Source organism: Nomascus leucogenys, chromosome 24 (assembly GCF_006542625.1).
Source record: "Nomascus leucogenys isolate Asia chromosome 24, Asia_NLE_v1, whole genome shotgun sequence".
Taxonomy (NCBI): domain Eukaryota; kingdom Metazoa; phylum Chordata; class Mammalia; order Primates; family Hylobatidae; genus Nomascus; species Nomascus leucogenys.
The window spans coordinates 26,346,525-26,358,864 of record NC_044404.1 but is presented as its reverse complement, the minus strand read 5'-3'; the positions used below and the strand labels follow the sequence as shown (position 1 = coordinate 26,358,864).

Sequence of the window (12,340 nt, the reverse complement as noted above, 5' to 3'; positions counted from 1 at the left end):
GTTATAACTTGGCAAAGGATGTGAATAGACACTTCTTTAAAAAAAGATACACAGGCTGGGCACAGTGGCTCACACCTGTATTCCCAGCACTTTGGGAGACTGAGGTGGGCAGATCACCTGAGGTCAGGAGTTCAAGACCAGCCTGGTGGCCAACATGGTGAAACCCCTCTCTATAAAAATACAAAAATTAGCTGGGCATGATGTCGGATGCGTGTAGTCCCAGCTACTCAGGAGGCTGAGGCAGGAGAATCGCTTGAACCCGGGAGGCGGACGTTGCAGTGAGCTGAGATCGAGCCATTACACTCCAGCCTGGGCGAGAGAGCAAGACTCTGTCTCCAAAAAAAAAAAAAAGCCAGCACGGTGGCTCCCGCTCATGCCTGTAATCCCAGCACTTCGGGAGGTCGAGGCAGGCGGATCACAAGGACAAGGTCAGGAGTTCCAGACCAGCCTGGCCAATATGGTGAAACCCTGTCTCTACTAAAAATACACAAATTAGCCGGGTGTGGTGGCAGGCGCCTGTAGTCCCAGCTACTTAGGAGGCTGAGGCAGGAGAATCGCTTGAATCCAGGAGGCAGAGGTTGCAGTGACCAGAGATCGCACCACTGCACTCCAGCCTAGGAGACAGAGCAAGACTCTGTCTCAAAAAATAAAAAATAATAAATAAGTGAGGCCAGGCATGGTGGCTCACACTTGTATCCCAGCACTTTGGGAGGCCAAGGTGGGCAGATCACCTGAGGTCAGGAATTTGAGGCCAGTCTGGCCAACATGATGAAACCCCGTCTCTACTAAAAATACAAACAATTAGCCGGGTGTGGTGGTGGGCGCCTGTAATCCCAGCTACTCGGGAGGCTGAGGCAGCAGAATCGCCTAGGAGCGGGAGGTTGCAGTGAGCTGAGATCACACCACTGCACTCCAGCCTGGGTGACAAAAGCAAAACTGTCTTAAAAAGAAAGAAAAGGGCCGGGTGCGGTGGCTCACGCCTGTAATCCCAGCACTTTGGGAAGCCGAGGCGGGCAGATCACGAGGTCAGGAGATCGAGACCATCCTGGATAACACCGTGAAACCCCACCTCTACTAAAAATACAAAAAAAAATAGCCGGGCGTGGTGGTGGGCGCCTGTAGTCCCAGCTACTCGGGAGGCTGAGGCAGGAGAATGGCGAGAACCCAGGAGGCGGAGCTTGCAGCAGTGAGCCGAGATCGCGCCACTGCCCTCCAGTCTCTGGGTGACAGAGCAAGACTCCATCTCAAAAAAAAAAAAAAAAAAGAAAAAGAAAAAAAGAAAAGGCCGGGCATTGTGGCTCACACCTGTAATCCCAGCACTTTGGGAGGCCAAGGCAGGTGGATCACTTGAAGTCGGGAGTTCAAGACCAGCCTGACCAACATGGAGAAACCCCGTCTCTATTAAAAATACAAAAAATTAGCCATGCGTGGTGGCACATGCCTGTAATCCCAGCTACTTGGGAGGCTGAGGCAGAATAATTGCTTGAACCTGGGAGGAGGAGGTTGCAGTGAGCCGAGATCATGCCACTGCACTCCAGCCTGGGCAACGAAAGCAAAGCTCCATCTCAAAAAAAAGAAAGAAAGAAAGAAAGAAAAAAGTACGAGTTACCATATGACCCAGCAATTTCATTCCGAGGTATGTGCCCAAATGAACTAGAAACATATGCCTACAAAAACTTCTATATATTTGTAGCAGCATTATTCACAATAGCCCCAAAGTGGAAATCACCCAAATGTACATCAACTGATGAGTAAATGAAATGTGATTTATCCAATGTGATATAGCCATACAATGGAATGTTATTTGGCAGTATAAGTTCTCAAATACATATGATATGGATGAACCTGGAAAACATGCTAAGTGAAAGAAGCCAGTCGAGAAAAAACACAGATTGATTCCATTTAGATGAAATATCCAGAAAAGGTCTAGAGACAGAAAGTAATTACTGATTGTCTAGGGATGGGGGGGAGGAAGAAATGGGGAGTTAACTGCTAATGGGCATGGAGCTTTTTTGGGGCTGGGCAGGGTAGTTCATGCCTATAATCCCAGCACTTTGGGAGGCCAAGGCGGGCAGATCACTTGAGGTCAGGAGTTCAAGACTAGCCTGGGCAACATGGCGAAACCCCGTCTCTACCAAAAACACAAAAAATTAGCCAGGCATGGTGTGTGCCTGTGGTCCTAGCTATTTGGGAGGCTGAGGTGGGAGCTTGAGCCTGGGAGGTAGATGCTGCAGTGAGCAGCAATGAGCTGAGATCATATCACTACAATCCAGCCTGGGTGACACAGTGAGACACTCCCACCTCAAAAAAAAAAAAAAAAAAAAAAAAAAAAAAAAAAAATATATATATATATATATATATATATATATATATATATGTGCGCGCGCACACACACACACACACGTATATATTCCAGAATTAGATAGTGGCAGTAGTTGCACAATGTTGTGAATGTACTAAAACCACTGTAGTATATGCTTTAAAATTGTGAATTTTGGCTGGGTGTGGTGGCCAGCACTTTGGGAGGCCAGGGTGGGAGGACTGCTTTGTGCCCAGGAGTTGAACACCAGCCTGGGCAACACAAGACTCCCATCTCTTAAAAATAAAGTGGTGACTTTTAATGGTATATGATTATTTTTCAACTTATAAGAAGGGGAGGGGTAATTCTCAGCAGTGTTAACTGCTGCAATGAATCAGACCAGGCCTGAAGAGACCGTGCAGCAGGCTGTCCACACAACAGCCATTTTCCTCTATCATCATCCCTCCTCTATTGAATTCCAATAATTCTGACTGGTCTAGGCAGATTCTGTGGTTTCATTCCTCTTGCTATGATTGGCTTAGGAGTAGAGAGGCAATCCAGATCTGCCCAAGGAAACACAGGCTGCTGGGGTGCTTGTAGGAAATATTTCATTATTCTTAAATACAGGGAGAAAAGGAGCAGTTCTCCAGCCTCTTGCCATTGGTCTGGCAAATTACGATGTCTGGAGCAACTGCCTTGAAGGTGAGGTGGCTGAAGAACATGTTGAGGGCAACACAGCAGAAAGATAGGAAGCCCACCTGGGCCCTCACAACTGCCTGACCTCGGGACTTGTATCAGATGAATCCTCTAGTTTGTGCCATTTTTTTTTTTTTTTTTTTTTTAACTTAGAGCCCAAGCATCCAGTGGCTTTTCCCGAGATCGTAAGAATGGGCCTGGAGACAGGGCTGACACTAAGCATGCTACCATCGCTGTCTTAGTGAATGGTCCTTACCGCGTTTTCATGTCTGGTTTGGTTTTAGGCCCAGCTACTTTCATGGTCCAGAGCCAGTCAAATCAGTATTTTCCAGGAAGGAAAAAAAGAAAAAAACTCCAAAAAGTTCAAGTTTACCCTACTCATCCTAATTATTTGGCAATAAGAAGAGGGCCAGAAAGTAAGTAAAAACAGACTACTATCAACTTTAACCTCAGCCAGTCGCTTCACATCTGAGCCTCACTCTCAACTACAAAATGGGGCTACACCTGTATCTCATAGGACTGACTCAAAGATTAAAGAGCATGAGGCAGAGCTGCCAGCATAGCCCAGGGCTTAGCAGACTCGCCACTCACAAAGAACCCCAGCTATAACTTTCTCAAATTCTGCAACCTCTGCTCAAATAGCAGCCCACTACCCCTGACCACCCTAAGATGTCTCTAAGTTTCCTCTGGAACAGGACACCGCTTTTAGGATAAAAATTACCCATCTACAACCTAGAATGAATGACTTCAGCAATAATGAAAGTAAATGGCTGGTAACTGGCTAAATGGACAAATGGTATTTTATTCTGAGTAAAAGTCTCTCAGAGATGACTTTTGTCTAGTTGAGCGTCTGAATCCTGACTCTGCTGCTCACTAGATGTACACATAACCTTCAGCAAGTATCATCTATGCCTGATTCCCCATCCGTGAGTGTGATACGTATATTACACAAACATCTCAACACTTGAGAGAGATAATACACAAAAAACCTCAAGAACTTAGCGATACGTTTTTGACTAAGGGAATGGACAAGGCAATTATAGTCTCCAATTTACTTTATTCCTGTCCAACTATACAGCCAGGTCTGTGAAAGCAAATTCAAGGTGCAAACATGAATTTTTTACCAGTTCCATATTCTAACAAATAACTTCTTGCCATTTCACTTAGAGAAACATTGGGTTCTCTGCATCTCCAAACTAAAGGAATCAGGAAAGACCCCACTGTCTTTGTTTGCAGGTCTACTTAGGAGCAAAGCGTCATCTACTTTACAAATGGACAATTGTGTACACATTCACAGAGACACTCTCTGACATGAGTCTATTAATTTGCTAATTTTATAGAGGTTGCAAATGCAGATGGAAGTAGAGAGGCTCCTGTCAGCTACCCAGCCAAAACCTCAGATCTACCAAAAATTTGCATTTAACACACTTCATGTATTCGGAGTCATGCAAAAAACAAACACTGCAGGGAATGCTGCACAACCAAGTACAGAAATCATTCCATACGCCCAGCCTTTCACCATCAGCTAAGTCTACTCCTGGAATCCTTCCTAACTGCACCTAGCACTGTGTGTTTTGGAAACTGACTATAATAATCAGTGAAAGATCATCATTAGACTGTACACGGAGTACCTCAAAGGAGAACACACCCTGTTCCAAGAGACTTGGATAAACCAGGTTACCCCACTTGCGGGAAAAGATCAGAGGCAGCATTCCAAGCCAAACTGTATCCAGCTTTATTAAAGATACTTTCCATAAACAATCATGGTATTTCAGGCAGGACATCGGCAGACAATCGTTAACAGTATACAACAACTTTCAAACTCCCTTCTTCAATGGACTACCAAAAATCAGAAAGCCACTATAAAACCCAATGAAGTCTTCATCTGATGCTCTGAACAGGGAAAGTTTAGAGTGAGGGTTGACATTTCACATTTAGCATGTTGTTTAACAACTTTTCACAAGCCGACCCTGACTTTCAGGAAGTGAAATGAAAATGGCAGAATTTATCTGAAGATCCACAATCTAGAAATGGAACCACTGCTCTTTTGACAGGTGCCATCTCAGTGGCATCAGTGGAAAGTCCAGATTGCCTGACACACTGGTAACCAGTGACTAGGGGTCAGGTCCCAACAGATGTCTGGCCTTAAGGGAGTTAAGTCTATGCTGAAAGATGGAAAGGGAGAAGAGGACATAAAAACAAATTTGTTTTTCCATACCACAAGGCTTTTGTGCCAAGGTGGCCATGTGTGTCAAAGTCAGGGAATCCCTCCTCCTGGGAGCCAAGAGGAAGTCTCTCAAAACTAGAAGGGAAAGGTGTTTTCTCCACATCAATCCAGCTTTGGAGACATTCTATTAGTGACATATGCCCCTTCCCCCAAAAACAACAATGAAGTGTTCTGTGTGCTAACAACATAGCTTTAAAAAAAAAAAAAAAAAAGTAAAACAAAATTCTGCATTTTTATAAAACTTGATAAAAAATAGTATTTCAAACTGTACAGTCACCAGAAGTACACAGTTATCAAAAATGCACACACTTCACTTGGCATCTCCAGCACCTTCAGCTTTCTGTGCCTAAAAGAAAACAGACAAATTAATGCAATGCGTAGATTTCAAAACTATCTTTGTTCACATTCCACCTACAGCATCACTTTGCTCCCAGGCCAAAGTTCAGGTTTCAGGTACTGAGACTCAGTATTTCTTCTGAGAATGACTTACTAGGTAACTTTGCTAAGTCACCTCTCCTCTGGGCCTCATTGTAAAACTGAGGTAGGAAGAACACCAGGATTAGACACCTGAGGTTACTCCTAGCTTGAAAACTTGATGTAGTATAAAACACAATGCCCTTCAGCTGACAGTAGAGATTTCAAGAATCCAGGATTTAAGTTAACAGGAAAGCCACAAGCAGACTCTGGACCAAATGGTACATTTGAAGTGATGCAAGAAAAGGGCAATTAAATTTTTGATATCAGCAACTAACTGAATGAGCAAATCTAACAAAGGGTGAAACAGGAGTTATACCTGGTCTGTTTTGGCATCTCCATTTTCTGCAGGATTATTCCCCTCCTTGCCAGCATCAGCTTTTCCCTTTTTCCCTTTGGGTACCTTCTCTCCCTTCTGAAAAAGGGGAAAAAATAGAACTGTTTCTCCCCATTTCATATTACTAAGGTATGGTCTGCAAAGTTCTGCACAAGGTAGGATTGCTTACTCAAGACAAAACACAAACCCTCACCCATTTGACAAGAACAACTGATCAAAACTAGGCTAAATTATCTGTAATTTGCTATAATCTTTAGTACTTAAAATTTCCTAACAGAAAAATGAATCAGTTTAAACCCTGGGGTATTTAATATTTAAATGCAGATTTTCCTACAAACTAACGACAGAATTCTTGATCAGGAAACGAACGTTATGAATGACAGGGACGAAGAAAGCTATCCACACAGTTTATAACCTCCATTAATGGAGGCACCATTATGCTAATTAAGTTAAGGCACTAAGGACAGTCCTCATTCTGTGAAATCAGTTCCAGTGTTAGCACTTACCTTTGCAGGGGCCTTTTTAGGCTTGGGCTCTGGCTTTGGAGGAGCAGGTTTCTTTTTTTTTTGGCAGGAAGAGGAAAAAGTGAACATCAGTACAATGGACTGAAGAAAACCACCCACAACCAACCAAAAGTACCAAGAGTAGAGAAGTTTCTCCTCCTCCTCAAAGTTTTTGTGGTTGGCTTTCTTCTAGAATGTTGGGTCTCCAGCAGCCCACTCAAACGTCCCACTTTGGCTACAGGCATCAGAATTTCAGAACCAGCAAAACCCAAAGGGGCAAGAGTCCCAAGTAGAGGCAATCATTCAAAACCAGGCACTAACCATAATTCATGGGAAGCAAAGGGAATTGTTTTTTGATGTTTTTTAGTTTCAGGGACAAATACGAAAATTCAAAAGCATACACTTACAGCAGACAACCTCGCGGATCTTCTCTGTGGCTATTAAAGACAACGAGAAAGTTAGAAATAGGACAAGTAAGTCGCTTTGAAAGTTTGGTATCAATTTGCTCTACATTATAGGAGTGTAAATTCAGGACACAGGTTACGGTTAATCACCGAGTCCAGTGGCCTCTGCTAGTCCAAGGCTTTGACCCTTGAAGAGAGAATGACTTACTTCGTCCTTCACCTTGGCTTTATCTCCCTTAGCATCCCCTTCAGCCTGTAATAAGAACAAAAAACTGCAGCTTTTGAGGTGGTTCTTAGTTATTTCCTAAACTTTAGAGTGCTAACAATGAAAATTAAAGCAGTCGTCCACACAACTTTTCTAGGACATAAACAAGTGAGTGAGCCCGACGTTCGTATAAGAACGAAGCGCGCGCAGGAGCCCTGGCTCGCCGACCCCGAGAAGCGAGGGCTGAGCCGGAGCGCAGCCGGGGAGGGCAGCCGAGCCCGCACCACCGCGCCAGGCAGGAGCAACAGCTGCAGATGGCGCAAACAAACCCCCTCCGGAGGCGGAGCCCAGCGCCGTTGCTATGGCAGCCGTCGAGGGCGGGAGAGGGAGGCGCGCGCAGCCCGGGGAACTCGTGGGCGGCGGCAGCGCGCGTCTCGTGTGCGGGGAACGTGGGCGAGGGGGCGGGGCCATACCGCACAAGCCCCGCCCCCTCACGGCGGCGGTTTTTTGGCGGCAGCGCTTTCCCCCGCCCGCCAACCCCGAGCGCCGCCTTCCCGCCCTTTCGGGTTTGAATTGCCCGCCCGCAGGGAGGGGAGGGAAGGGGCCCTGGCGATGGGGGAGGGGGCACGGGGCGGGGGCGGCGAGCCCGAGGAGAGCGGGATAAACAGCCGCCAACATGGCTCCTCCTGCCGCGGCCGCCGCTCCTCCAATATGGCCTCTGGCGCCCGCGGGCAGCCGAGCCGCTCAGGGTTAGCCCCGAGCTGCCCGACACCGCCTCAAGCCCCCGCGCGGGGAGGCTGCGCTGGCTCCTGCTCGGCGCCGATTCTCGCTCCCTGCACCAGGGAGGCGGCGGCGGCGGCGGTGGCGGCAGTGGCGGCCCGGCGCCTGGGGCCCTCGCGCCACGTACCTTTCTCTTGGGCATGGTGGCGGCGGCGACGGCGGCGGGACGTAGGTGCTGGACGCGGGATGCAGCGGCGCGCGGGCTTTGGTCGGTCCGGGGGTCGTTCTCGCCTCTTCTTCTTCACACTGCTCAGGCTCCGGGGGGTTTATAAAGTTTTTATAGCGCTGGGAGCCCCGGACCGGTTAGAACCGGATTTCACCTCCCGCCGCCGTTCATTGGCCCAGCTGGGGTCACGTGGGCGGGGTTTAAACTCACCTCCTCTGGAGGGAGTGAGGAGGGGGGTGTGTGTGGGGGGTAGTGCGCGGACACGGCGGCGCGCCGAGAGGGTGGGGGCGCAGTCGGGGAGGCGCGCGTCGAAGGCAGTAAATGAGGAGGGGTGCGCGAGTCGGCGGGCTCCGGGTTCCGGCTCCCGCCAAGAGCTGTCTTTTGCAAACTAGCAAGTTCCTTCCACCTTATGCAACCCAGCAACCCACTTCTCCAAGCCGTGCGACACTCAGGGCGCATCTCAGCGGCTTTCCTTCCTGCTCCCGCTGGGGGCCCCAGAAGAGGGGTTTGCGAGGCCTGGCTGCACTGCCCTGCTCCTCTGGAAGCAGGAGGAAGCGCGCGGCTGGAGGCACAGGCTGCAGTTCCCAGGGCCCAGGCTGACGCCGAAGTGGGAAAAAGGCGGGGAAACGAGCTTGGCGCAGCCGGACGTGCATCCTTCCGAGCTGCCACTTCGGGAAAGCCTTTCGTGCACCTCACCTGAAAGACGGTCCCACTCGAGGTGGGCTAGGGGTTTCAGGGGGAGACTTTCCATGCAGAGGTGCCTTTTGGGTGCCGTGGGTCAGGTAGGAGCTGTCCTTTCAGCACCCGTTGCGCAGCAGCCTCCCCAAATGCTATCGAAGCCCCCACCCCCAACGCCTGTCGGGTGGCTCCCTTAAGGTCCCTGTATTCCCAAACCTCCGGACCCCGCCACAGTAGGGTGGAGAGCGGCCGTCGAGGTCTACCAGCACTCCCCTACCCCTCTCGGAGACATTTTGCCCAGCTGCCCCAACCCAACGCGACCACCAAGCCTGGACACTGCAGCCGCAGCTGGCGAAATCCCTCCTTCCACACTGTCAAGCTGGCTGCCTTTCACTTGCGCGAGGAAAAGGAGGGTGGAAGAAAGCGCCCGGGGATTAGGAAACAAGTAGAGGAACAAGTGGTGTGATGGCAAAAGGGCTCCTCCAGTGCCCCTAGTCCAAAGCCAGGGTCTTGGAGCTAGCCAAGTGCACCTGAGGGAGGGTAGGCAATTGCAGCAGCAAAACAAGGTGTTCTTCCGTTGCAGTTAGCAAACAAGTTTTACATCTAAGAATCTTTAAAAATTCTATTTGAGACCCAGAACACAAGAATACGATAGATGTCCTCAAATGGGGGCTTGGCTCACACGTGGAAGGACACTAAATTGGTCCCATCTGATTTCTTGAGGCAAGGGTTGAACCTCGCTTGTACAAATCATACCTGTCCAAAGCAACCACGAGTTCTACTATTTTGCAGCCCTTGCTGCTGGGCGACGACGACGACCTCTCTGCCTCTTCTTTCCACCCCTGCATCGCCTCCTGGGGCAGCTTCTCCCTACTCCACCCTGTGTACCTTTCCCAGAATACAGAACCTCAGGCCAAAGAGAGATGCCAGCCCCATTAATCACCTCTACTGTACCCCAATCATATTACGGAAAGTCAGACCCAGGAGACAGGACTCAACAGCCACGCTCATAGGGCAGATTCCGTTTGCTGCCTCCAGCCCCTCATTCCCGCCTTAATTGTAGGGCTCTGCATTATAGCCGCATAATTCATGCCTTCCTAATTATGGCTGTCAACAGCCCCATTGTAAAGCTGGAAAATGTACAGCACCTGCTCTCCAGGAACCCTGTGCCAGGGATTGGTAGAGGGGAGTGCCAGGTGTGGACGGGGGCTTTGCCAAAGGGTGCATTGACTGGCTTCTCAATCGCCGCGTCTGGCATTTATGCTTGATTCTGGGAGCATGGACAACAGCCAAGAAGTCTCTTGCCGTCAGGTATCCGGGGACAGAAAGGGGAAGGGGGGGTGGGGTATAGGAAAGTTAGGGGTTTCCTGTGTGCTCTTGCTACTGCTTGCTAGATTTCACCTCTCCCCTAGAGGGAGCTGCTAGGGAAACAGCTTGCAGAAAGTAAAATGGGAAGCCTGGCACAGTGGCTCATGCCTGTAATCCCAGCACTTTGGGAGGGTGAGGCCATCGGATCACCTGAGGTCAGGAGTTCGAGACCAGCCAGGACAGGGTGAGATGCTGTCTCAAAAAAAAAAAAGTAAAATGGACTTTACTAAAGAGAGTAGCATTTGGTTGGTGTTTCTGGCTGGTACTTGCTGGTGTGGGGCACCTGAAATAGAGTTGCTCAGGCAGACAGCTCTTCAAAGGCACTAATCCTCTCAGCAACTCTGCAGCAAGTCCTAGCAGAGGGAGGTAAGGGAAAGGACACAGCTTTGACCCTCACAAGCAGAGGACCTAGAACAAGCTTTGCCATACCAAGAATCAATCATCTAGGGGCCTACTTAGGGAGCCAGGTCAAAAAGCTGAGAGAAACCTCGAAGAGTGGAGTGGGAATCAGAGTTTGAGATGGTGAGGGCAGGGAGCAGAGTCAGTTGGAAGAAGTGTTTGGTTCTCCTCAGTCCTGTTGTGTTACAGGGGAGAAGGCCTGTGCTGGATTCGATTCATTCACCAGGGCCTACAGGCCCTTCTGTTACCCTGTACCATGGAGGGGGCCAGTCTCACTTGGGAGTGGAGCCTGGCCCCATGCCCTGCAAGAGGAGGAGAAAAGCTTGTGTGGGCTGAGTCGACAATAGGTAATTGGATTGTAATCGCCCGCCTGGCTTCCGCGCACCATTGGGGGCGCTGAGTCTTTCAGTGAGCAATCAGTACTGCGTGGTGGGAGAGGGTAGAGCTTCAATAGCAAATCCCAGGTGGAGAGCCAAGGGGGAGGAGCAGCAGATGGGCAAATTTTCTGTCTCTCCCGCCCCTTTTTTCCTTACCCAAATAACTGGCTGCCTATTAGTTATTTACTAGCAGATCCAAGGTAGAGCCAAATCTTTTGTGGAAGCTGGGTGGAAGGCTCAAATGGATGGGTAAAGAGCTAGGGTTTTGGGGAGAACTCTTCCCTGAAATTCTGTGTGTTGAAGGATGTGCTGGTGGAAAAAGAAAGTGCATCTAAGAGACAGGCAGCTGATGAGTTGTGGCCCTTTGCTCTCCAAACCCTATTGGTGACCAGACCTAGGTTTAGTGTACTCGTGGGAGACTTTCACCCTCAATCCTCCTCAGGAGCCTGTCCCAGGCAGCCCAAAGGTATCTATGGCCAGCAGACCTGGCCTGGGGGGCTCCCCAGCCAAGCAAAGGGAACACAATTCATTATCAGGAAAGGAGGTGCCTTTCACCAAGAAAAGGAAGGGGAGTGGAGCCCTGGAGGCAGAGGGCAGGGCAAAGTGGCAGGTGGCCAGCCTCACTCAGGCTGATGCAGTGCCCAGACGGGCCAGCCAGTCAGCTCGCTTGAGTTCCAAGGCCTGCAGGAAGCCTTGGACTCGCTCTTCCCGTCTGGCCGAGAGTTTGTGCAAGCGTGTCCTTCGGAGCTGGGCGTCCCCACTGGCTTGGAGCCCCTCTCGCAGCAGCTGCTCTGTCACTGTAGCCTGGTCCCTCTCCAGCTGCTGCCTCTTCCGCTCCTCTGCATACATGTCTCGGGCCTTCTGCTAGAGAAAAGTGGGGATTGGGGTGGGGAGATCATTTTTAAGAGTGGGTGAAACTGGGATGGAGGAGGTAGGGGGTGGGGCACAGGGTGGGCCAAGTGGAGTGGAACAGTGGAAAGTAGGTACCAGATTTGAAAAGGCTTGGGAGTGGGTATGCAGTGGGTGGTGCTCATGTTGTACAGGCAGGGCAGTGGCAGTTCTGGGTCCATCTTGGTTTGTTTTGTGTGGAAGCATCTGTACTTCTTAAAGTTTTTCTCATGCACTTGGAAGGGAACCAAGCAAATGCGGGTCTGACTTCTGATTCCCCCATCAACTGGCTTTGTGGCTTTGGGCAAATCCTGTCCTAACCTCATTTCTTCATCTGTAAAGTGGGGGTTGTGCCTACCTTGAAGAGTGGTTTTAAGGATTAGAGATAACATGCAAAATCCTCTCTAGGATATTAGCAGGCTCTTAGACAGAAACAGCAATTTTACAAGTTGTTATTGTCTATTCTCCGCTGCAAGAAAGGTCCTATTCTTGTCGGGGACATGTCCCTTGGGTCACTTCCTTTGATCTCCCCAGGTTTT

General features: G+C 49.5%; 2 protein-coding genes across 8 annotated transcripts in view; both read right to left on the bottom strand.

Moving 5' to 3' along the window:
* Positions 1-4,706: 4,706 nt before the first annotated feature.
* Positions 4,707-8,269, bottom strand: HMGN2 (high mobility group nucleosomal binding domain 2). Its single transcript, XM_030805711.1, has 6 exons — positions 8,053-8,269; positions 7,149-7,193; positions 6,944-6,973; positions 6,540-6,590; positions 6,016-6,111; positions 4,707-5,568 (listed from the first exon to the last, which is right to left on the bottom strand). Exons 1-6 carry the CDS (start codon positions 8,065-8,067, stop codon positions 5,533-5,535), a joined length of 273 nt encoding a protein of 90 aa, XP_030661571.1. The 5' UTR covers positions 8,068-8,269; the 3' UTR covers positions 4,707-5,532.
* Positions 8,270-9,364: 1,095 nt separating this feature from the next.
* The window catches only part of DHDDS (dehydrodolichyl diphosphate synthase subunit), a 40,911-nt gene continuing 37,935 nt past the window's right edge, over positions 9,365-12,340 (bottom strand). For 4 of the 7 annotated variants that reach the window (XM_030805705.1, XM_030805709.1, XM_030805707.1 and 1 more), the window contains one exon: positions 9,365-11,777. In XM_030805705.1, coding sequence (XP_030661565.1) covers positions 11,538-11,777 — 240 coding nt within the window. In that variant the 3' untranslated portion in view covers positions 9,365-11,537. The remainder of the gene's footprint in view (positions 11,778-12,340) is intronic. The other 3 variants (XM_004092226.3, XM_030805710.1, XM_003271655.4) reach the window with 2 other exon arrangements.

Excerpts from the sequence above, each read along its gene's own strand:
- HMGN2 (XM_030805711.1), bottom strand. Across the intron at positions 6,591-6,943 it reads GATCCGCGAGGTTGTCTGCT|AAACCTGCTCCTCCAAAGCC; the intron begins GTAAGTGTATGC and ends CAAAAAAAAAAG. Across the intron at positions 6,112-6,539 it reads CTAAAAAGGCCCCTGCAAAG|AAGGGAGAGAAGGTACCCAA; the intron begins GTAAGTGCTAAC and ends CCCCTTTTTCAG.